The 24,040-nt window shown below is 44.7% G+C and overlaps 1 protein-coding gene across 2 annotated transcripts in view; it reads right to left on the reverse strand.

The window, feature by feature from the left end:
- Window positions 1-24,040, reverse strand: part of TDRD10 (tudor domain containing 10) — a 109,506-nt gene that overhangs the window by 31,796 nt on the left and 53,670 nt on the right. For both annotated transcript variants that reach the window (XM_068252324.1, XM_068252322.1), the window contains exons 11-15: window positions 16,946-17,001; window positions 13,305-13,375; window positions 13,068-13,230; window positions 6,486-6,546; window positions 1,004-1,056 (exon numbers count right to left, since the gene is read on the reverse strand). In XM_068252324.1, the coding sequence (XP_068108425.1) occupies window positions 1,004-1,056; window positions 6,486-6,546; window positions 13,068-13,230; window positions 13,305-13,375; window positions 16,946-17,001 (404 nt within the window). The remainder of the gene's footprint in view (window positions 1-1,003; window positions 1,057-6,485; window positions 6,547-13,067; window positions 13,231-13,304; window positions 13,376-16,945; window positions 17,002-24,040) is intronic.

Raw genomic sequence — 24,040 nt, forward strand, 5'->3', positions numbered from 1 at the left:
GAAGGGAGGAAATCTGATCTGATACTGAAAGGCGGCAATGCAGAAATCAGTCGATATCAGATGTTCATCATCCATCCTAATGAGAATTTACACTGAGTCTTGTTGGGGTGATGGGAGAGGGGCTTAGCATGTGGTTCAGGTTAATGTTTGCCAGACTGTGGACACTTAAAGGGGCACTATGGTTAATTTCTTCCTTTTAAGTGCCTTTAACATAAGTATTAGTCTATGAAACGTTGTTAATGACAATTATTTTCGCTGATCAAAAGTTTTTTTTTACATTGCCACTAGCCATTTAAACCTAATGAGGCACGTCGGAAGATTTACCTTCCTGACGCCGAATCGCATAATCCATCCTCATATAGGAGGCATCTGTAACTGTAGAATGGGTTCCTAATACTTCTCCCCTCCATCCGCTCAGCGAGGAACAATCCAGCTGTAACGGCACGATCGTACCGTTACTGAGATGTGTGTAGGCTGCAGCTGCTTTACGTCTCTGTAGCTTCACGCTGCCCGCTGAGGACCCCTGGCACAGCGACAGACACCTATTGTTGTCCGTTGCTGTGGTAACCAGCACACACCCCCTGGATCAGGTAGTATTTTTAATTTTTTGAGCCCATCTCGGGCTCTCTTTAACTTATCACATATGTAGTGGGTGGGATTACAGATGAGGGCAGCTTGTGCTGTCAGGTTTTTTTTTTTCCATGCCTGCCAGAAGTAAAGATGGAGACCTGCAGGCTCATGGTGGATCAAACAACAAATTAAGCAGTGAGTATCAATCATTTCTTGGCCTATACTATATTTTTTAACGTCTCACATTGCCATACCGTGCCCCCCTACTATCCTCTTTTGGTGAAGTTTCTCTTTAACACTGAATATCTATCTACATTTCTTTAACAGACCATGACTGCTTCTTTTGAGATAAATAAAAGAAGAAAGAGAAAAAGAGGGCTAGAAAGTGAAAAATACAGAACTACAAAAGGGGAGAAGTACTGGTAATCATCACCTCTGTGACGTCTCCAGGCAGGTTGTCCACAAAGAGCTTGTACTTCTTGGTGCCTGTAAAATGGAATAGGCAAGATCAGAACACCTCCGCCCGCATCCTTACATTTCAATACAAATAAATACACACGCACTTACAGTGACACTGAAGCGAAAAAAAAACGAATGATATAATAAATTGTGTGTGCAGTACGGATAATTAGTAGAACATTAGCAGCTAAGAAAATAGTCTCATATTTTTATTTTCAGTTATATAGCTTTTTTTTATAACATTGCATCAGTCTCTAATATTTTTAGTTTACAAACTACACTCTGTATTTTAGACTATAAAACAGAGCAGAGCTAATGACCTTTTCAACTTGTCCTCTGTAGGAAAACCATAAACAAACAAGACAAGACAAATAACATTTATATTGCGCTTTTCTCCTTGCGGACTCAAAGCGCCAGAGCAGAGCAGCAGCCACTAGGGCGCGCTCTATTGGCAGTAGCAGTGTAAGGGAGACTTGCCAAAGGTCTCCTACTGAATTAGTGCTGGCTTACTGAACAGGCAGAACAAGAAACAATGAGAGGCAGTGGAGATAAGAGCTTCAAAAGACAGTGCTGTCCAGAATTGTTTTGGTCCTACAGTTCAGTGAAGCTCTTTTGCATCTGTAACAAGTGAAGTTTCTTAACTCTTCTTGTACTGGACACAATATCAGACTCATATCTGTGCTGCTTATGTTTTATTTCTTAGCTGTACTACCCATACAATTCATTATATCAATCATTTATTTTCACTTCAGATTCCCTTTAATCATTTAAAATTGAGGTCCAGCCAAAAGCTGGGGTTTTGTACTTACAAACATTGTTAATTCCAGGGCATGATTATGCAAAAGACTGAGGGCAATACCTACAGTAAATCAGACACGAAAATCAACCAAACAAACATGGCAGATGCTCTAAGACGCCCCCAGCTGGCTGCAGTAATTCCTGACTTAAAGCCAATGGGAATCGATAATTAAATAAAAGTCAGATACTCACCTAAGGAGAGGGAAGGCTCGGGTCCTAATGAGCCTTCTCTCTCCTCTCCCGGTGCCCTCGGTCAGACCGCAGTTCTCCTTTTCACATCCTCCGCTGCGAGGGACTTCGTAAGTCTTCGGGAGCAGAGTCCTCCTGAAGACAGGCGGTTCCATACTGCACACGTGCGAGTGTGTCATAGAGGGCGCTCACGCGTGCGCAGTGTAGAGCGGCCCGTCTTTAGGAGCACTCGGGCTCCCGAAGCATTTCCGAAGCCTCCCTTCGGCAGGGAAACAGCGGTATTTGACCGAAACGGTCGAATACCGCTATGGGGGAGCCAGCGCAACAACGGGGACCGGGAGAGGAGAGGGAATGCTCTATGGGACCCAGAGCCTCCCTCTCCTTAGGTGAGTATCTGACTTCTTATTTAATTGCCATTTCCCATTCACTTTAAGCGCAGGTTCACACATGCATGTATAAAAAATTATCAGTGTAAAAACTGATCTTCAGAGTGGATACGTTTTCAAAAGGCATCGGTTTTCCATCCTTGACTCTCTGCTTCCTTAGCGGTCAATGCGATTGACGTGTGGATACTGAAAAATTCCTGCAGACTCAAACTTGCAGTCTGCTCGGCGAAACGAGCTGAGCAGATCCGTTCTAACGGAGCAATCCTATTGATTAACACAGGGTCTGTTTATCCCCGTTAGGATCCGGTCTGTTTAGCGACAGTTTTTAAGGCCAATGAGTACCGGGCCTTAGTCACATGCAATAACACATGAAAGCCATGGGGGCGCTTGAAAGTAACTTAAAGAAAACCAAATTCAGGACCACAGGCTTACACCCACCCCCCCCCCCCCCCCAGTGACCAGGCTATTTCTTACAAATTCAGGCTCTGCAACTTAGCGTACAAGTGATTCCCCTGTTTTCTGCCCACCAACAGAGCTTTCTGTTGGTGGGCTCTGATCCCTGCTGGCATGTTTGTTTATTTTTTTTTTAAATTAAATTTTACTATTTTTTCTTTATTTTTTAACCCCTCCCTCGCTCCCCCTGACAGCCAATGACAGCGATCAGCTCTCATAGGCATCAGCCGAGTGACACGGCTGTCCTGTCCCCAGTACAGCGCTGCTGTAGACTGCAGCGCTGTACAATGTAAATGTCTAACAGTCTCCTAGCAGCTGACTGATGACAGAGCTGAGCTCCATCACTGACGCGTAGATGTACGCACATCGGCGCACGCGATCTACTGTAAAACTCCGCCCCAGGATTTGACGACTTTTGGCGTTAGGCGGTCCTGTGGTTGCCACCCTCCCCATGCCAATCTGCATTTTTGTTTGTACCTGTGATGGCAGAATAAAAAGATTTTATACTCACCCGGGCTTTCTCCAGCCCCATGAGCACTGATGCGTCCCTTGCCGTCCTCCCGATTGCCTCCGTTCTCCTGGTATCGGTCCCGGTAATCTGTCTTCTGTGCATGCACGGCCCCTACACGCATGCGTAGAAGAGCCAACTGGTGCGACTGAGACAGATTACCGAGGCTGATTGCGGCTGAACGGAGGCACTCGGGAAGACGGCGTGGAACGCATCAGTGCTCATGGGGCTGGAGAGAGCCCTGGGTAAGTATCAAATCTTTTTATTCTGCCATCACAGGTTTATTTTACAGGATGGCTGAGAACATTTACATTTTCCTAAGTGTGTGATCACATCCTAAAGAAACAAAGACAGTAGTCATTCAGACGGGGAACTATGGGTAATAAGCCTAGAATGTGGATTCTCTTCCCATCAGTTATTTATTGATGACATCATCGAGAATAAGGAATACCAACCAGAGACTTTTTTGAGACAAGGTCGTCAGACTGACGTTTCGGGTACAAGGTTCCTGAGAAACAGAAAACTGAGGCAGAGACAGCTCTTGTGGGAAGTCTAGCGTCTCTGAGAAAACATTCATACTGGTGTGCAGTGGCTACCAGACCTGCCAAAGCTACACAGTCTTCAGAGAAAGGCCTCACTGACTCACGTCTGAGCCGACAAGAGAAAGCACCCCCCGGTGGAAAAACGGTTCTGGCAAAGCTTTCTAAGCATCTGTCAATTGGTTCCTTAAAGAAAACCTGTAATGAAAAAAACTTCCCCTGAGGGGTACTCACCTCGGGTGGGGGAAGCTTCCGGATCCTATTGAGGCTTCCCCCGTCCTCCACGGTCCCACGGCGGCGGAGATAAAGCGGCTCCAGCGCAGGCGCAGTATTGTCTCTCCACTCGGAGATAGGCGGAAATAGCCCATCGCTGTCGGCCCGCTCTACTGCACAGGCGCAAGTCGCCTGCGCAATAGAGCAGACCCGACAGAGATCGGCTATTTTCGCCTATCTCCGCGCTGAGTGCCTCAACAGCGCCCCCGCTGGAGCCAGGAAAGGTAAATAAATCAGCGCTTATCAGGCTTGTTGAGGGAGGATTCCGGGCACTTCGGGGGAGCCACGCTGGACTGCCTGCACTGCGGCTACAGGGGAGGGGGAAGCCTCATTGGGACCCTGAGGCTTCCCCCTCCCAAGGTGAGTACCCCCAGGGGAACATTTTTTTGTTGCAGGTTTTCTTTAAAAGGTGACTGAATCAGAAGCTGGAATAGCAGTAGACTTGTTGAGTCAAGATTTGGGTAGATCCGCAGCAGAAGTGGAAGACCATTTTTCTCCAAGCCTCCGAAAAAAAACCAACGCCCATAGGCATGCCCCAGCACATGAATTCAATAAACGCCGGGCTTCCCAACCCTATCCTCAAGTACTACCAACAGTGCATGTTTTTTGAAACTCCACAGAGGAAGTTAAAGCGGAATATAACCCTGCATTTCACCTTTGCACTAAAACATTATTTACAGCATATTATATGCAACCAGCATTTTTTTTTTTTACTTGACCAGCATTGGAAGGGTTACACACAGAGCGTGAAAGTTCAGTGCAGTGAAATGCTGCCGCATCCGAACTTCAGATAATGTTATATTGTGTTTACTTAAATGTATCAAGTGAGGAATGTGACACATTCTCTGACTGTGGAGAAGCTGCAGGAGACAGAGAGACACTGAAAGCATGTCTGGCTGCAATACAGCAATGAATAAAACCAGTTCTTAATAAAGTGCAAAGTCAGCTCACAAAGCAAAAAAATGCACTTTTAGAAACCTATAACTTCTAAATGAATAATAATACAAATGCAAATATGATAACCGTATGGCATATAAAAAGTAGGAAAACATGTTTTCATTGAATATTATGTCAGGGTTTTAAACCGCTTTAATCAGCTCTGCTGAGACACCAATGACCCCACCAGTGAATGTTTGGGAATTTCTGCAAAACAAGTACTGATGGAGAGCTTTGAGGACAGGGTTGGGAAACACCCATGTTATACTTAACCTTAACCCTCCACCTAAAGGAGCCTAACCTTAAAGCGGACCTGAACTCAGAACTTCCTCTCTGCTCTAAAATATAAGCAACAGCATAATGACCTTTAAAGTAAAACATTTATTTGTTACAGCTGATACAAATCCTGCAATAAATCTGCAGCATGTCCACTTCCTGCATTCATGCAAGCAGACATATTTTTAACATCCTGTGTTTAGCTGCTCATTACCATTTATAGCTGCTAATTGCAGCTTTTAATATTGTGGCCAACGGAGGCGCCCCTTTTTACCTGTTTTGCCCCAAAGAACTAGGAACAGGTGAAGACAGCCAGTGACGGAGGGCGGCGGGGTGAGCATATTACTATATAGTGGGTAGTGATTGCTGTGCAGGCACCACAAGTAGTGTAGAAGATGCAGGGACTGTGGATCCCGTGTTCAGAAAAGGAAGGAGAGAGCAGAGAGAGAGAAAACGTAGGGATATATGGAGGTGCCAACTGATGATCAAGCGACCGTCAGAAGTGTTACCTTAAAGCTAATGTAACCCCAGTGTAAAAAAAAAAAAAGTCAGATACTGACCTAAGGAGAGGGAAGGCTCCGAGTCCGAATGAGCCTACCCTCTCCTCTCCCGGTGCCCGGTGGATCCTCCGTGCAAATCCGCCGCCGCGGGGACTTCAGAAGTCTTCGGGAGCACTCAGGCTCCCAAAAGGCCGGCGGCTCCATACTGCGCACGCACGAGCGCGTCATAGCGGGCAATCGCGCATGTGCAGTATGCAGTGGCCCGTCTTCGGGAGCCCCAGTGCTCCCGAAGACTTCCGAAACCTCCCTTCGGCGGCGGAAGTGGCAGTATTTGACCGAAATGGTCGAATACTGCTACGGGGGATCCTGCGCGGGACCGGGCACCGGGAGAGGAGAGGGAAGTCTCATTAGGACAGAGCTTTCCCTCTCCTTAGGTGTGTATCTGACTTTTTATTTTTTTTACCCCGGTTCCCATTAGCTTTAATGCTTGTGACCAAGTCATGCAGAAACCGAGGGAATTCATCATTTCCACTAAATACACAGGGTTTGGATCAATAAATACTCCCATACACAAGACTACAATGCATGTTCTTCATACCAACAGAATCATATGGACCTCCTTTACTGGGGATCTTCAAGTCTGGAAACTTCTCCAGTTCCTGAAAACATAAGAAAACCAAATGATTCGATTTACCAAAGCTCTGAGGCCAGAGTTGTGAAAAATTCAAGACAAATAACACTTATTTCTCCTGGCGGACTCAGAGCGACAGAGGTGCAGCTGCTAGGGCGTGCTCTATAGGCAGTGTTAGGGAGTCTTGACCAAGAACTCCTTGCTGAATAGGTGCTGGCTTACTGAACAGAAAGACCTGAGATTTGAACCCAGATCACCTGTGCCAGAGGCAAAGCCTTAACCAGTATTCAGTCACTAAACTTTCAGCCACTCTGGTGGCCACACATGTTACAATTTTTCTGTTCGATTTTACCCCAATTCGATTAAAATGATCGATTGTGTATAAAAATCGAGATACATTTTTGTGGGGGATCAATGAATTTGATCGAAATTGTCATTTTTCTTGCTTAAAATCGATTGGAAGGGTTGAAAAAAAAATCAGATAAATTTTGTCAGAAATTGAATGGTGCAAGGTGGGTTGTATGAAAGTCATTCGACCTAATACATTTTAAGTTTACATTCAAGAATAAATAAAGTTTATTTGTCAAAGTGACACATTAGATACAATGTAACACACGGTTTCTCCATTTACATCCATTATAGGTTTACAGTAAACAGTGCTAACTATAAATTAAACTCACAAATGTACAGTGGTGTGAAAAACTATTTGCCCCCTTCCTGATTTCTTATTCTTTTGCATGTTTGTCACACTTAAATGTTTCTGCTCATCAAAAACCGTTAACCATTAGTCAAAGATAACATAATTGAACACAAAATGCAGTTTTAAATGATGGTTTTTATTATTTAGTGAAAAAAAAACACAAAACCTACATGGCCCTGTGTGAAAAAGAAATTGCCCCCTGAACCTAATAACTGGTTGGGCCACCCTTAGCAGCAATAACTGCAATCAAGCATTTGCGATAACTTGCAGCAAGTCTTTTACAGCGCTCTGGAGGAATTTTGGCCCACTCATCTTTGCAGAATTGTTGTAATTCAGCTTTATTTGAGGGTTTTCTAGCATGAACCGCCTTTTTAAGGTCATGCCACAACATCTCAATAGGATTCAGGTCAGGACTTTGACTAGGCCACTCCAAAGTCTTCATTTTGTTTTTCTTCAGCCATTCAGAGGTGGATTTACTGGTGTGTTTTGGGTCATTGTCCTGCTGCAGCACCCAAGATCGCTTCAGCTTGAGTTGACAAACAGATGGCCGGACATTCTCCTTCAGGATTTTTTGGTAGACAGTAGAATTCATGGTTCCATCTATCACAGCAAGCCTTCCAAGTCCTGAAGCAGCAAAACAACCCCAGACCACCACACTACCACCACCATATTTTACTGTTGGTATGATGTTCTTTTGCTGAAATGCTGTGTTACTTCTATGCCAGATGTAACGGTACAGGCACCTTCCAAAAAGTTCAACTTTTGTTTCGTCGGGCCACAAGGTATTTTCCCAAAAGTCTTGGCAATCATTGAAATGTTTTTTAGCAAAATTGAGACGGGCCTTTGTTCTTTTTGCTTAAAAGTGGTTTGCGCCTTGGATATCTGCCATGCAGCTCGTTTTTGCCCAGTCTCTTTCTTATGGTGGAGTCGTGAACAATGACCTTAGTTGAGGCAAGTGAGGCCTGCAGTTCTTTAGATGTTGTCCTGGGGTCTTTTGTGGCCTCTCGGATGAGTTTTCTCTGCTCTCTTGGGGTAATTTTGGTCGGCCGGCCACTCCTGGGAAGGTTCATCACTGTTCCATGTTTTTGCCATTTGTGGATAATGGCTCTCACTGTGGTTCACTGGAGTCCCAAAGCTTTAGAAATGGCTTTATGACATTTACCAGACTGATAGATCTCAATTACAGTACTTTTGTTCTCATTTGTTCCTGAATTTCTTTGGATCTTGGCATGATGTCTAGCTTTTGAGTTGCTTTTGGTCTACTTCTCTGTGTCAGATAGCTCCCATTTAAGTGATTTCTTGATTGAAACAGGTGTGGCAGTAATCAGGCCTGGGGGTGACTACAGAAATTGAACTCAGGTGTGATAAACCACAGTTAAGTTATTTTTAAAAAAGGGGGGCAATCACTTTTTCACACAGGGCCATGTAGATTTGGAGTTTTTTCTCACTAAATAATAAAAACCATCATTTAAAACTGCATTTTGTGTTTAATTATGTTATCTTTGACTAATAGTTAACGGTTTTTGATGAGCAGAGACATTTAAGTGTGACAAACATGCAAAAGAATAAGAAATCAGGAAGGGGGCAAATAGTTTTTCACACCACTGTATTTCTTTATCCATCCTGGTTATTACAACATTTAGATTATGTTCCTTCTGGGTTTCCCCAAAATAAGACAGTGGCCTCAATTCACTAAGATCATGCTGGAGATAATAAGGCAAGAAAAAACTTACCTCACACAGTGGCCTGTATGCAATTCACTTTTTCTCCTAGGTGAAAATTTTTTATCCTGTATTTAAAATAACTTTTCAGCATTTTGCAATTGAAAAAGTACCAAAAAGTAATTGAAAAAGTACTATCAAAATTATTTTGAGCATGTTCTTGCTTGCTGGTATATTAACCACTTCCGGATACCGGGTGGTTTTGCTGATCGGTGCTGCGTGGGCTCTCCAGCCCGCAGCACCGATCAGCTAGCAGCCAGGGCGATCAGACTTCCCCCCTTTTTTCCCCACTAGGGGGATGTCCTGCTGGGGGGGTCTGATCGCCGCCGGCTGCTTGCGCTTGCGGGGGGGGGGCTCTCTTCAAAGCCCCCCTCCGCAGCGCTTCCTGGCCGCCTTCCCCTTCCCTCCCTCTACCTCCCCCTGTGAGCGGCGCAATCTGTTCTTGCTTTCTGGTGGCTTAAAAGGCATTTTATTGACAAGTTTAACCTTCCAAAAAGTTCAACTTTTGTTTCGTCGGGCCACAAGGTATTTTCCCAAAAGTCTTGGCAATCATTGAAATGTTTTTTAGCAAAATTGAGACGGGCCTTTGTTCTTTTTGCTTAAAAGTGGTTTGCGCCTTGGATATCTGCCATGCAGCTCGTTTTTGCCCAGTCTCTTTCTTATGGTGGAGTCGTGAACAATGACCTTAGTTGAGGCAAGTGAGGCCTGCAGTTCTTTAGATGTTGTCCTGGGGTCTTTTGTGGCCTCTCGGATGAGTTTTCTCTGCTCTCTTGGGGTAATTTTGGTCGGCCGGCCACTCCTGGGAAGGTTCATCACTGTTCCATGTTTTTGCCATTTGTGGATAATGGCTCTCACTGTGGTTCACTGGAGTCCCAAAGCTTTAGAAATGGCTTTATGACATTTACCAGACTGATAGATCTCAATTACAGTACTTTTGTTCTCATTTGTTCCTGAATTTCTTTGGATCTTGGCATGATGTCTAGCTTTTGAGTTGCTTTTGGTCTACTTCTCTGTGTCAGATAGCTCCCATTTAAGTGATTTCTTGATTGAAACAGGTGTGGCAGTAATCAGGCCTGGGGGTGACTACAGAAATTGAACTCAGGTGTGATAAACCACAGTTAAGTTATTTTTAAAAAAGGGGGGCAATCACTTTTTCACACAGGGCCATGTAGATTTGGAGTTTTTTCTCACTAAATAATAAAAACCATCATTTAAAACTGCATTTTGTGTTTAATTATGTTATCTTTGACTAATAGTTAACGGTTTTTGATGAGCAGAGACATTTAAGTGTGACAAACATGCAAAAGAATAAGAAATCAGGAAGGGGGCAAATAGTTTTTCACACCACTGTATTTCTTTATCCATCCTGGTTATTACAACATTTAGATTATGTTCCTTCTGGGTTTCCCCAAAATAAGACAGTGGCCTCAATTCACTAAGATCATGCTGGAGATAATAAGGCAAGAAAAAACTTACCTCACACAGTGGCCTGTATGCAATTCACTTTTTCTCCTAGGTGAAAATTTTTTATCCTGTATTTAAAATAACTTTTCAGCATTTTGCAATTGAAAAAGTACCAAAAAGTAATTGAAAAAGTACTATCAAAATTATTTTGAGCATGTTCTTGCTTGCTGGTATATTAACCACTTCCGGATACCGGGTGGTTTTGCTGATCGGTGCTGCGTGGGCTCTCCAGCCCGCAGCACCGATCAGCTAGCAGCCAGGGCGATCAGACTTCCCCCCTTTTTTCCCCACTAGGGGGATGTCCTGCTGGGGGGGTCTGATCGCCGCCGGCTGCTTGCGCTTGCGGGGGGGGGGCTCTCTTCAAAGCCCCCCTCCGCAGCGCTTCCTGGCCGCCTTCCCCTTCCCTCCCTCTACCTCCCCCTGTGAGCGGCGCAATCTGTTCTTGCTTTCTGGTGGCTTAAAAGGCATTTTATTGACAAGTTTAAAATTATCACCCAGGAGAAAACTCAGGTGAAAAAGTGAATTGCATATGGGCCCTCTGTTTAAAATAACTTTTCAGTACTCTGCAACTGAAAAAAGTACCAAAAAGTAGATACTGCCCAGTAGGTCTGAGGGGGACATGGAGGAAGCAGCTGCGAGTAGTTTGGCGTCCTCCGCAGCTGCCTCCATTCCGCCGGCCAGTATGTCACCCGTGCCTCCGGCGTCTAGCACGCCAAGGACGGGTTTGTCAGCTGCTCATAGGGTTGTTGTGACGCGTGCGCGCGCGCACCATCACAGACTTTATGCGGCAAGGAGGCGGCTCAGCTGACCTGCGGGTCGGCTGACGTCACGTCATGCGCCCGCCGCCGCCGATTGGCCGGACGCAGGGGGGCGTGCTGCGGCTCTTAAAGAGACTCCGTAACATCCTGTTTTTTATCATCCTACAAGTTCCAAAAGCTATTCTAATGTGTTCTGGCTTACTGCAGCACTTTCTACTACCACACCACACTCTCTGTAATAAATCAATGTATCTTTCCCCTGTCAGACTTGTCAGCCTGTGTCTGGAAGGCTGCCAAGTTCTTCAGTGTTGTGGTTCTGCTATGAACTCCCCCTTCCAGGCCCCTATCTGCACACGGCCTGTGTATTATTTAGATTAGGGCAGCTTCTCTCTTATCTTTTACAAGCTGGATAAATCGTCCTCTGAGCTGGCTGGGCTTTCACATACTGAGGAAATTCAGACAAGGGCAAAGCTGTTTGCAGGAAGAAAAGAGCAGCCTGAAACTTCAGTGCATGAGAATTGCAGGGGGAAAGAAACACACAAATGATATCTTGAGATTCAAAAGGAAGGGTGTATACAGCCTGCTTGTGTATGGATGTATTTTTCTATGTGTGGACATATTGTACATCAACCTACTTCCTGTTTTGGTGGCCATTTTGTTTGTTTATAAACAAACTTTTAAAAACTGTTTTTAACCACTTTTAATGCGGCGGGGAGCGGCGAAATTGTGACAGAGGGGAATAGGAGATGTCCCCTAACGCACTGGTATGTTTACTTTTGTGCGATTTTAACAATACAGATTCTCTTTAAGCCCGGAGGATTCAGTCCTTCTTTGTCTGCTGTTGCAGATGCTACGTGTTAGCACTCAGACCCTTAGATAGATCCGGTGTGCTTTGATCCAGGAGGAAACCGGGGATTTCACACAGACTAGGATTATCATTGTTATTGATATATTGCTTGTTTATTTGTGTATGACTCTGGCTCTCTTCTGACTTCCCTTCTGCTTTACGTCTCTGTACTTTAGCCCATCTGATCCTGTTGCCAACTCTGCCTGAAATACCTTTAACCTCTTGCCTGCCGACTTTGTACTGTATCTTCCTGTCTGTTGCCAAACCGATCTGTCTGACTACTCTACTCACCAGTGAGCCCTTGTCACTGGTGAGGTTCTTTACTAATAGTACCCACCAGCTCCTCTGGTGAGGACTACTGTATTGTGTATATCCACCAGCTCCTCTGGTGATAGGCTTCTGTACTATAGTGCTCACCAGCTCCTCTGGTGAGGGCTACTGTACTAATCACATCCTCCAGCTCCTCGGGTGAAAGCCGCCATACAGATAGCCCCCACCAGCTCCTCTGGTGAGGGCTTCTGTACTGATACACTCACCAGCTCCTCTGGTGAAAGTCTCTATACTGATATACTTACCAGTTCCTCTGGTGAGGCTATTGCTAGCTATCAGTTCTACTGTTGCACCAAGTATTATTCGTTATACATCTCCTGTGTGTGGCTACACCTGTTACACCTTCTGTATTTGTTGTCACGGCAACTTCTGATATACCAGCATTATAGGTGATTCTGCAGATCACCTTATAATCAGGTATATATCTGTATTATAGGTGATACTGCAGATCACCTAATAATCAGATTCTGCCTTGCTGACACCAATCGTTACAATAAGGTGTGAACATATTACCTAGGGGAAAACTTAGGAGAAAAGGTGAATTGAAATAAGGGCCAAGGACTTCCACAGTAGATTACCAAAAATAGGCTATTTGATAAAACTTTCATAAGAAAGTATAAGAAGTCCAAATATCTGTGCTGAAATGATGATCCCCCAAAAGGGGCACATAATCGATCTCTCCCCTAGGAATGGTAAACAATTTACACAAACGGGTGACACAAGCGCTACCTGATTGAGACTGGGCGTCTGGGATGGTGCGCTGCTTGTGTTGACGCTCTTCTTGGATTTGCTGACGTGGCAGCTGATGTGACAGCCTAGGAATTTCAAATGGTGGAATTTCCTTATCGCCAGCTGGGCATCCTTCCAGGTGCTCAGTGTTATGAAGGCGAAACTGCAACAAAGATGAAAAGAACGATAGTAGGCTGCGAAGATCGATTTCACACCAATCTGCTGGAAATCTCTCACCTGCAAAATTCACGACGGTACAGGTACAATTTCTGCACTTCAAAGTCTTTAAACAGTTCTTCCAAGTCAGCCTGGAAGACAAAACCAAAAGGCATGATTGGGCAAAATGATGGCAGCCAGTGTTTTGCCAAGACTAAAGCTCCATACGGCAGCCGTCGACCGACTGATGTCACTCCTGCGTCACCCCCCACATAGAACAGGACACAAACTGCACAGCCTCGGCCCTGCAATGTCACCTGAGGGATTGGGCGACATTGATTGAGCTTGCGTATTGGGCCTAAAGTGTAACTGTCGGGCATAAAATCAATTCTTTATTTTTATCTGGTAAGCAAGTAATAAGGATGCTAACCAGGCAACCCAAAAGTTAAAATCACTATTACTTTTCTTGTTGATAAATGATCATTCCCCAGTTTACCTGATTCTTATTTGGTGCATCTGACGCACAAAGGAAGTTGCAGGGCATGCTGGGTTGTCCTTTTTTGCTTCTCTACTTTTACCCTCAGACTTAACTAATGCAGCCTGATTGGCGGAAGCCTATTTTCCTCCTGTTTTCCCCTCCCACACCTCTGTTCCTCTCTGATTGGCCAATATTTCACATGTTGAGACAATGCACTTTCTATAGTGGAGGGCGGGCAATGCATATACAATCAGGCAGAGGAGAGTAAGGGAGGAAATGACATCAGGATTGGCTTCAAAATAGTCACAGTTAAAATGGGAAACGCTAAGAAGGATTTTCTCTTTTTTTACTGTAGAAAAAAAAATTACTAATCAAAATGTAGACAGTGAAATAGATATGTTATATAAGTAGAGCAGGCATTTATCTACTTATATATGTGGTTTTTTTTTCTGAGATAGTATGGCTGACAGCTCCTCTTTTAACCTTTTTGTGACCGCTCCACGCTAATTGGCGTAGTCGCGGGGGCAGTCCCAGAACCACTCAACACCAATTGGCGTGAAGTCCTGGGGAGCGGTTTTGCAGGAGGGGAGGGGTTTTGATGCTCCGCTCCGTCATCAGTCTCCCAGCGGCGATAACCGCTAGGAGAATGTAAGCCATCTATTTACACGGTACAGCGCTGCAATCTACGGCGGAGCTGTACTGGGGACAGCTGTGTGACATGGCTGTCCCCCTGGGAGACACAAGAGCGATTGGCTGTCATAGGCTGATGCCTATGACAGCCGATCGCCTTGATTGGCTGGTTGGGGGAGGGAGGGCTGAATATAAAATGAAAAAAAAAAGTTAATTTATTTTAAAAATAAAAACAAATACATAAACAAACAGGGCGGCAAGGTTCAGAGCCCACCAACAGAAAGCTCTGTTGGTGGGCAGAAAAAGAGGGGGCGGGGGATCGATTGTGTGCTGAGTTGTACAGCCCTGCAGTGAGGCCTTAAAGCTGCAGTGGCCTGAATTGTGAAAAAATAGCCTGGTCACTAGGGGGGTGTAAGCCTACAGTACTAAGTGTACCAGAGATCAAAAGAACTAAAGAATCAATACTTACCCGGGGCTTCCTCCTGCCCCATAAGCTCGTCTGAGTCCCTCGGCATCCTCCCGCGGTCTGCCGTTCAGCCACGGTCAGCCCCGGTAACAGGCTCAGTCGGGTCCAGTCTTTGCCTTCTGTTGCAGACTTGGACTGATATGACTCAGTCAATTACCGGGGCTGATCGCGGCTGAAGGGCAGACCTCGGGAGGACGCCGAGGGACTCAGACGAGCGGGGATGCTGCGATGGACATGTTAGCTGCAAGGAGCTGAAGGAAGCCCTGGGTAAGTATATCTAAAGGTAGCATAAAACGATTGATGATTCCTTTAAGCTGTAAAAAAAAAAAAAAAAAAAACGTTGAAAAAAAGAAAGTTGAACTTGAACTTTAACCACTCTGGGGTTTTTAGCCTATACATTTCTGACAATTTTGACACTTAAGCTGTGCCGCTTAATAATAATAACCTTTTTTATTACTTATGCAGTCAAAGTGATATACTGTATATTCCTCTTTTTTTTTGGGGGGGGGGGGGGGGGGTAGTATATATTTCCAAGAATTGTTACATTTTGTAAGCATTTAACAGAGAAAAATAGGCATACATGTAGAAAATAAACACCTTTTCATTTTCCCCCTTCATACAAGATTCCAAACATTTTTTTTAATAACTGCAAAGTGGGGTGTGCGTAATTATTCAGCCCCCTGAGTCAATACTTTGTAGAACTACCTTTTGCTGTAATTACAGCTGCCAGTCTTTTAGGGTATGTCTCTACCAGCTTTGCACATCTAGAGACTGAAATCCTTGCCCATTATTCTCTGCAAAACTAAAAGACTGGCAGCTGTAATTGCAGCAAAAGGTGGTTCTACAAAGTATTGACTTATTCAGGGGGCCGAATAATTACGCACACACCACTTTGCAGTTATTTATTTGTAAAAGAAATGTTTGGAATGATGTATGATTTTCGTTCCACTTCTCACATGTACACCACTTTGTATTGGTCTGTCACGTGGAATTCCAATAAAATTGATTAATGTTTGTGGCAGTAATGTGACAAAATGTGGAAAACTTCAAGGGGGCCAAATACTTTTGCAACCCACTGTATATATATATATATATATACACACACACACACACACATACATCACTTCCTGGTTAGCGGCCATGTTTTTTGTTTGTAAACACTGCCTACAACTGCCGATTAAAAGCCAGGATCGCGGGCGGGGAGCGGCGGAAAGGGCAAAGAGGGATCCAGGAGATCACAGTGACTCGATTGGTATGTTTTTTATTGTACAAATCGGACAGTACAGATTGTCTTTAAAATCTATTATTTGGCCCGTCGTGGTTAAAATGACACTTCATATGACATATTTCATCACTAGTTGGGCATGTAGTATACCATTATCGTCCGTGCATCTGTAGTGACTGGATGCCATCACTATCATGCACAGTTTGGGGTCCCCAGTGCTGCACAGATACACTGCTAGGCAATAGCATAGCGATGCATCTATACAGAGTTGGGTCCCCAAACAGTTGCCATAGTGATATCATCTGATCCCAAGGGTGTGGGGGAAGGCAAACTATTTTTTTAGACCTGGTTCAGACAGGCTACTACAGGACTGCTGCCAGTGGCTCGCTTAGCCGATGTAGCCGACAGGAAACGGTACATGTAGCGTCCACGACGAGAGGATGGGATCTAGCGCAGCGTGTTTACGTATGACGCAAGAAGCCGTAACCGTCATTCTATAATCACTTCTATTCATTTCAATGGATTGGCGGTTGATCACTTTTAAACAAAGCTTTCACAACCCGCAGAAAAATGACGCGTGTACCGCTGTGTGAATCAGCCCTCAAGTGTGACACTGTCACTTTAATCTTGAAAAAAAAACTTTAAAAACTTTTTTTTATTTTTACTTTTGCAGAATGATTGCTACAACAACAATCATTCACTTTTCGGGTGCACAAGCGCTAGCAGAAGCGTACGTACAGCAAAGGAGCGCAACGCTGCACGTTTTAATGTAGGACATAGATTCTACATCCAGTAGGGAAGGGGACTATCCTGGAAGTAGAATCTACCTCCAGGAACGTGTAGTGGTTAATATACATATCATTTTTCAATATTGCAGCACTGTAAAATGTTTCGTTGTTAAACACACATAGGCCCCAGCTTACTCTCTCAGTCTCTGGCGGCAGGTTGGAGATGAAGATCTGGTTCCTAGCGCAATGATCTACAAAGACAGCACAAAAGTTAAAGCAAATAACTCTTACTAATTGCAGACATACCAACAAATAACCAGTTATTAACTTCTTTGCTAAAATGTGCATTACATTTTAGGCAGACTATCTGGTTATAAGATGAAGGATAATATAGTTTTATTCCTGATTGCCCAAATATCCATGAACAAGCCAATGTTCCATCCTGATTTTGCTCAACCTCTCAGTGGCTTTTGACACAGTTGATCATGAAATCTGGCTTAACAGGCTGCAAGAGTACTGTGGCAAAGATGGCATTGTTCTTCGGTGGTTCAACTCTTTCCTGGCTGGCAGAACACAAAGGGTAGCCTTAGGGCCCTTCCTCTCCAACCCTGTACCATTAAAATATGGTGTATCCCAGGGCGCGATATTATCACCTTTACTTTTCACCATATACATGCTGCCACTTGGAGAAATCATACAAAAACATGGCTTGACATATCATTGCTACGCTGATGACACCCAGCTATATTTGTCATTCAAACCTGGCATCACAGACCCTACTCCACAAATAAACGCATGCTTAGCTGAGCTTCAGGAGTGGATGAATATAAATTGGCTAAAACTTAATGCTGACAAAACTGAGGTTCTTGTTATCAAAGGTCAGGGCCCAACAGCAAAGCAGCCCCAGTCTCAACCAACACCGCTAAGGATAGGGAGCTCAGACCTGAACAACTCAGACTGTGTGTGCAGCCTGGGAGTACGGTTTGATGGGAAATTAAGCTTCAGGAATCAAATCTCAGCTGTTTTGAAACATTCCTTCTTTCAACTAAGGAACATTGCAAGGATTAAACACCTCATTCCTTCAGAGGATCTTCTAACCCTAGTTCATGCCTTCGTCACATCAAGGTTGGACTTCTGCAATGTTCTCTACATAGGCCTTCATAAGAAAGACCTACGCCGCCTGCAATTAGTACAGAATGCTGCCGCAAGGCTGTTAACGAGCCAACCCCGCCATTGCCACATAACACCAACCCTGTGCTCACTCCACTGGCTACCGATAAAATGGAGAATTCTGTTTAACATTGGCTTACTGACATTCAAAACCTTGCACAATCTGGGCTCTGGATACCTGAAGGACTTGTTGCAACTGCATCACACCCCCCACAATCTTAGATCAAAAGGACGTAACACCTTGGTCACCTCCAGAGTCCACCTCAAAACCTTTGGAGACAGAGCCTTCTGTCATGCTGCCCCTACACTTTGGAACTCCCTGCCACACGCGATCAGGATTGCACCATCCCTGGAAGCATTTAAGACTAAACTGAAAATCCACCTCTGGCATTTATAAACGCCTGACTATATCCTCCGTAAATATATTTTGTGGGTACTGTCCTTGAAAACTTAAAGGCAAAAAAGTCCAGTCCATGTAGCTGGTGCTCCACTATACCCATATAATCTATGTTGCAATAAGTACTGGACTTTATGTAATATATCAAAAAAATTGCGCAAAAATGCAGTGTCTCAAAAATAGTACAAAAACTTTATTGATACAAAACACACAACTTGACATGAAAGATCCGTGTAACACACCTAGCTGTCTCCTCTATGTAGTGCCAGTGGATTTGCACATTGTGTACCTGCTAAGCTCAGGTGCCTTTTCTCCGTGTCTTGCTCTCTTGGTTCCTGACACTGGCTGACGTCTCACAGAAATTGTAAATTCGTTTTTTTTGGCCTGACGAAGGGCATATTCAGTCCGAAACGATCTAGTGTCATCGCCAATTCAACCATTATGCCAATTCTACCAATATGGTCCTTTTTTCTGCCAGCCAAACAATTTGAATAAGCCTTTATTGAGCTTCTTTATTCAAGTTACATGGATCTTTCATGTCAAGTTGTGTGTTTTGAATCAATAAAGTTTTTGTACTATTTTTGAGACACTGCATTTTTGCACAATTTTTTTTGATAGATTACATAAAGTCCAGTACTTATTGCAACATATCTCCACTGTAACACAGTCCAGCCTGCAACCCTGTATTGATCTGAGACACAACTATGCGCTTTGAGTCCTATGGGAGAAAAGCGCTTTACAAATGTTATTGTATTATTAAATAAGCGATCTGATTCTGTATTTATCTGTGGTGGACACCGCTACACCCCACAAGCAATAGACCGTGCAGGACCAGGTCAGCAAGGCCCGCAGAAATTATAGCTACAAAGATGGTGCCGCACCAATACGTTACAGTTCCTCTTTATTTATGGACATATCCAAAATAAAATACCATCACATCTCAAGCTTGAGATGTGATGGTATTTTATTTTGGTTATGTCCATAAATAAAGAAGAACTGTAACATATTGGAGCGGGATCATCTTTGTAGCTATAATTTCTGTATTTATCTTATCATAATTTTAACTTATAGTCACACAGTTTCAAGTACCTATTAAAGGAAACCCAATGTGGAAATAAACGATATCTATCCTCCTACTCCTGAAAAAAATTACTTTTTTTTAGTATCCCAAAGTATCGTTTTCCTTTGTAAAAGCTAAAAAAAAGTACCAGTAGGTTTAATGTATAGTCTCATATAAATTGCAGTCTCACACGGTCTTAGTGTCCCAGTGCTAAAATATATTAACTACTAGCTGATGACCCGGCTTTGTCCGGGTATGTATTTGGCTGATGTTGGCTCCACCCACTTTTCTAACTAGTAATCTCAGTCACCCAGTGACCATTTGGGCAAAGTTTAGGAACCCTGCAATTAACAGTGTAAGAATGGCTGCAGTTTACATTTTCCCAGTGAAATTTGGATTTGTCTCCGCCCACTTTTTGGTTATGGGGATAAAAAGTATCCTATATGTTATTCCAGGTAATGTACTATGTGTGCCAAATTTCATTCAAATCCGTTCAGCCATTGTTGCGTGATTAACAAACATCCAAACTTTCCCATTTATAATATTAGTGAGATTGACCTTTGTTATCTATTCTCTGCACTCAGAAGCTGTTCTCTGCCATTATTTTATGGCTGTAATTCATTATCAGTTAGGGTTGCACTATAGTCCAACCAGATCCTGACTGGAGAGAAACTGTCACTTGCATACCTGAATGTTTAACTCTCAGGCAGAAAAATAATAAAATAAATATATGTATGCTTGGCAAGGTACAAACACACGTCTATCATGTCCCCTAGGGCAGGGGTCCCCAACCACCGGGCTGCGGCCCACTGCCGGTCCGTTGGCAGTTTCCAGCTGGGCCGCGGTGGGTCTGTCATCTCGCCTCTCCCCCCGCGGCCGCCGCTTCTGTTACCATATGAGCGGGCGGCCGCTTCCGGATTCCCCCAGGCGCCGCTCTCCTTCATGCAGTACTATGGTATCTCCTCCTATAACAGCAGCGCGTCTTGCGTCTGCTGTAAGGAGGGAAGGAGGCGGGGCAGCGGTTCCCATGGTAGCGGCGATGCATATCGCCGCTACAGGAAGCCCCGCCTCCTTCCTACAGCTGTCCCGCCTCCTTCCCTCCTTACATCAGACGCAAGACGCGCTGCTGTTATAGGATGAGATAGTACTGCATGAAGGAGAGCGGCGCCTGGGGGAATCTGGAAGCGGCCGCCCGCTCATAAGGTAACAGAAGCGGCGGCCGCGGGGGCACCACCTACGCATACTGGGCACTATACTAGCTATAGCTGGGCACTATACTAGCTATAGCTGGGCACTATACTAGCCATGCTGGGCACTATACTAGCCATGCTGGGGCGCTATACTAGCCATGCTGGGGCGCTATACTAGCCATGCTGGGCACTATACTAGCCATGCTGGGCACTATACTAGCCATGCTGGGGCACTATACTAGCCATGCTGGGGCGCTATACTAGCCATGCTGGGGCGCTATACTAGCCATGCTGGGCACTATACTAGCCATGCTGGGCACTATACTAGCCATGCTGGGGCACTATACTAGCCATGCTGGGGCACTATACTAGCCATGCTGGGGCACTATACTAGCCATGCTGGGCACTATACTAGCCATGCTGGGGCACTATACTAGCTATACTGGGGCACTATACTAGCCATGCTGGGCACTATACTAGCCATGCTGGGCACTATACTAGCCATGCTGGGCACTATACTAGCCATGCTGGGCACTATACTAGCTATAGCTGGGCACTATACTAGCCATACTGGGGCACTATACTAGCCATGCTGGGGCACTATACTAGCCATGCTGGGGCACTATACTAGCCATGCTGGGGCACTATACTAGCCATGCTGGGCACTATACTAGCCATGCTGGGGCACTATACTAGCCATGCTGGGGCACTATACTAGCTATGCTGTGGGGCACTATACTAGCCATGCTGGGGCGCTATACTAGCCATGCTGGGCACTATACTAGCCATACTGGGGCACTATACTAGCTATACTGGAGTAACTATACTAGCCTAGCCATGCTGGGCACTTTACTAGCCATACTGGGGCACTATACTGGTCACTTTACTAGCTATACTGGGGCACTACCTACCCATACTGGACACTATATTAGCTATACTGGGCACTATGCTAGCTATACTAGGGCACTACCTACCCATACTGGGACTATACTAGCTATACTGGTCACAATACTAGCTATACTGGGGCACTATACTAGCTACACTGGGGTAACTATACTAGCCATACTGGGGCAACTAAACTTCCTGTACTGGGGCAACTATGCTAGCTATGCCGCCGTAACCCGCTGCGCACGACACTGTCCACTAGGTCGCGCGCGCAATAAAATTCACTGCACTGTGGAGACTCCTGGTGCGACTGTAGTGTTGTCCGGATCATGAATGAATCGTTCATTTGATCCGGATCTTTTTTGTGAGTCGAATCATCCGGATCATCACAATGAAAGATTCGGTTCACAGTGGATGTCTGTCTGTAAGAAACAGGAACATACAGAATGTACAGTGCAGGGAAAGTCCTGTCCTGCTAATCATTTCACCCAGTCTGCTTCCCTAGTAAAATGATTCAAATGATTCGGTTCAAAGATCCGGATCTTTTCAATGAACCGATTCAAATGATCCGAATCCTTAAAAAGATCCGGACTTTCTATCACTAACCTGGAGCGGCTGCTTTGAGAGCTGCATAACGCGGCTCAGTCAGACGTCCAACTTCAACACCACCATGCGTTGCGTTAGGGGCACATTATGCGACCATACGTCTTGGCGGGAAAGTAGCCTAAATGATCTATATCTTTGCCACAAATTAGGCTTTGTATTGGCTATATTTTTTTTTTTTTTTTAGTAATTATTTTATTTTCTATGCATTTCAAAGGGTAAAAAAGCAAAAAAAATACACTATTTATCAAATTTTAACTACCACAGCTTTAAAATAAACAAGGCTACTATAGATAAATCCCACACATGTTATTTGCCTATTTGTCCTGGTCATCACATTGAAATGATGTAGTATAATGTATGGTGACAATATTTTAGCTGGAAATGAAGGTGTAGTTTTTTCATGTTTTTGCAAGAATAACAATATTACGCCCTCATGGCATACCTATTGAAAAAGCTAAGTCCCTAACCCTAACGTAACAATTTATTCTCTTTCAAATTCTACCACTTTCGTTTACAAGTTTTTTATTTTTGTAAATATGGGAGAGTGGGAGGGGACAGAAGTGGATTAATGTTTTCTTTTTAGTATAGGATTTTTTTAATGCACTAATAAATGTAATGTCTCCCTCCTGCTTAGAATGCGGAATCACAGCATTCTAAGCTAAAGGGAAGGTGGAAGTTTTTACAGAATTTTAATGAATGATCAATGCAGTTGTATCAATCATGAATCAGGCAACTTGATTGGCTTCAGGAAAACATGTTCCCATTCACCAATCTTGCTTGGTTGGCGACAGGGGCATGCGTGCACATAGGAAGCAGAAGAGAATATCATGTATTCCTCCCGGAACTTTAGATAAAGTCTCGGGGCGTTGATATATTGCTGCTCGTGTAATAAGCGGTTAAAGAGGAACTTTAGTGAAAATGTAACGATTGTGGAACTTTCTCCGTGATCAGCGCACAACGCATGCGCTGACACGGCGGAAATCCTCCACAAGCGTATACTTGCAGGCACCCAGCAAAAGGTGCTACGCACCCGTAGAGGGAAATTCCTGTCGGCAGATGGCGCTGGGGAGTGCAGAGGAACCAATCCTCTGTACCTCCACAAATGCCAGACAGGAATTGTACGAAGTGCAGAACGCAATCGCAAGAGAGGCGATTGCGAATGAGAACGAGCAAAAGGACAGATTGTATGTGTGTGCGCCAATCCAGTCGCCACCCCGCGACCGCGCACACACAACAGCAGATATGAAATAGGAACACGATCGCGAGAGGTGCGATCGCCAGACGTGACACAAGGCAGATCAGAATAGAATACAAGGGTAGCAAAGGCACAGCAAATAATACAATGAGAAGATGCAGAAAATAACAAACGCTAGCTAACCGCGAACACCGCACTCATTCGCAACAGTGCACGCGGTTATGCGCGGTCTCCACGTGATAAGCACAATAGAGACAAGCACGCCTAACTAACCATCGACAGACAAACATGAAACAGAGGACGCGAACGCTTGCTTAACGGTTACCTCACCGAGCCTCCAGCAAGCGGTCGTAGCAGACAAGACAGACACACGAAAACAGGGACAAGCGAGAGATAGGATCCACAGCACTAGCGAAAAGTGGCTAGCGCGATCCAGGTACAGAGTAACAGAACAGAAGGATCCACAGCACCAGCGAAAAGTGGCCAGCGCGATCCCAGGAGACAGAACAGAAGGATCCACAGCGCTAGCGAAAAGTGGCTAGCGCGATCCCAGGAGACAGAACAGAAGGATCCACAGCGCTAGCGAAAAGTGGCTAGCGCGATCCAGAGAGGCAGAACAGAAGAGATAGCTGGTAGCAACCGCTGCACCAGCTATGCTCCAAGAACAGAGATCAGAACAACTTCCTATCGACCACTGCTGGGACAGGACAATCGCAAACAGACAAACAATCCTAACTGCACTAGGGAAATCTGCCTAGTACAGTTTCCAGGAATTACTCTAAGCTGA

Source organism: Hyperolius riggenbachi, chromosome 9 (assembly GCF_040937935.1).
Source record: "Hyperolius riggenbachi isolate aHypRig1 chromosome 9, aHypRig1.pri, whole genome shotgun sequence".
Classification (NCBI taxonomy): Eukaryota; Metazoa; Chordata; class Amphibia; order Anura; family Hyperoliidae; genus Hyperolius; species Hyperolius riggenbachi.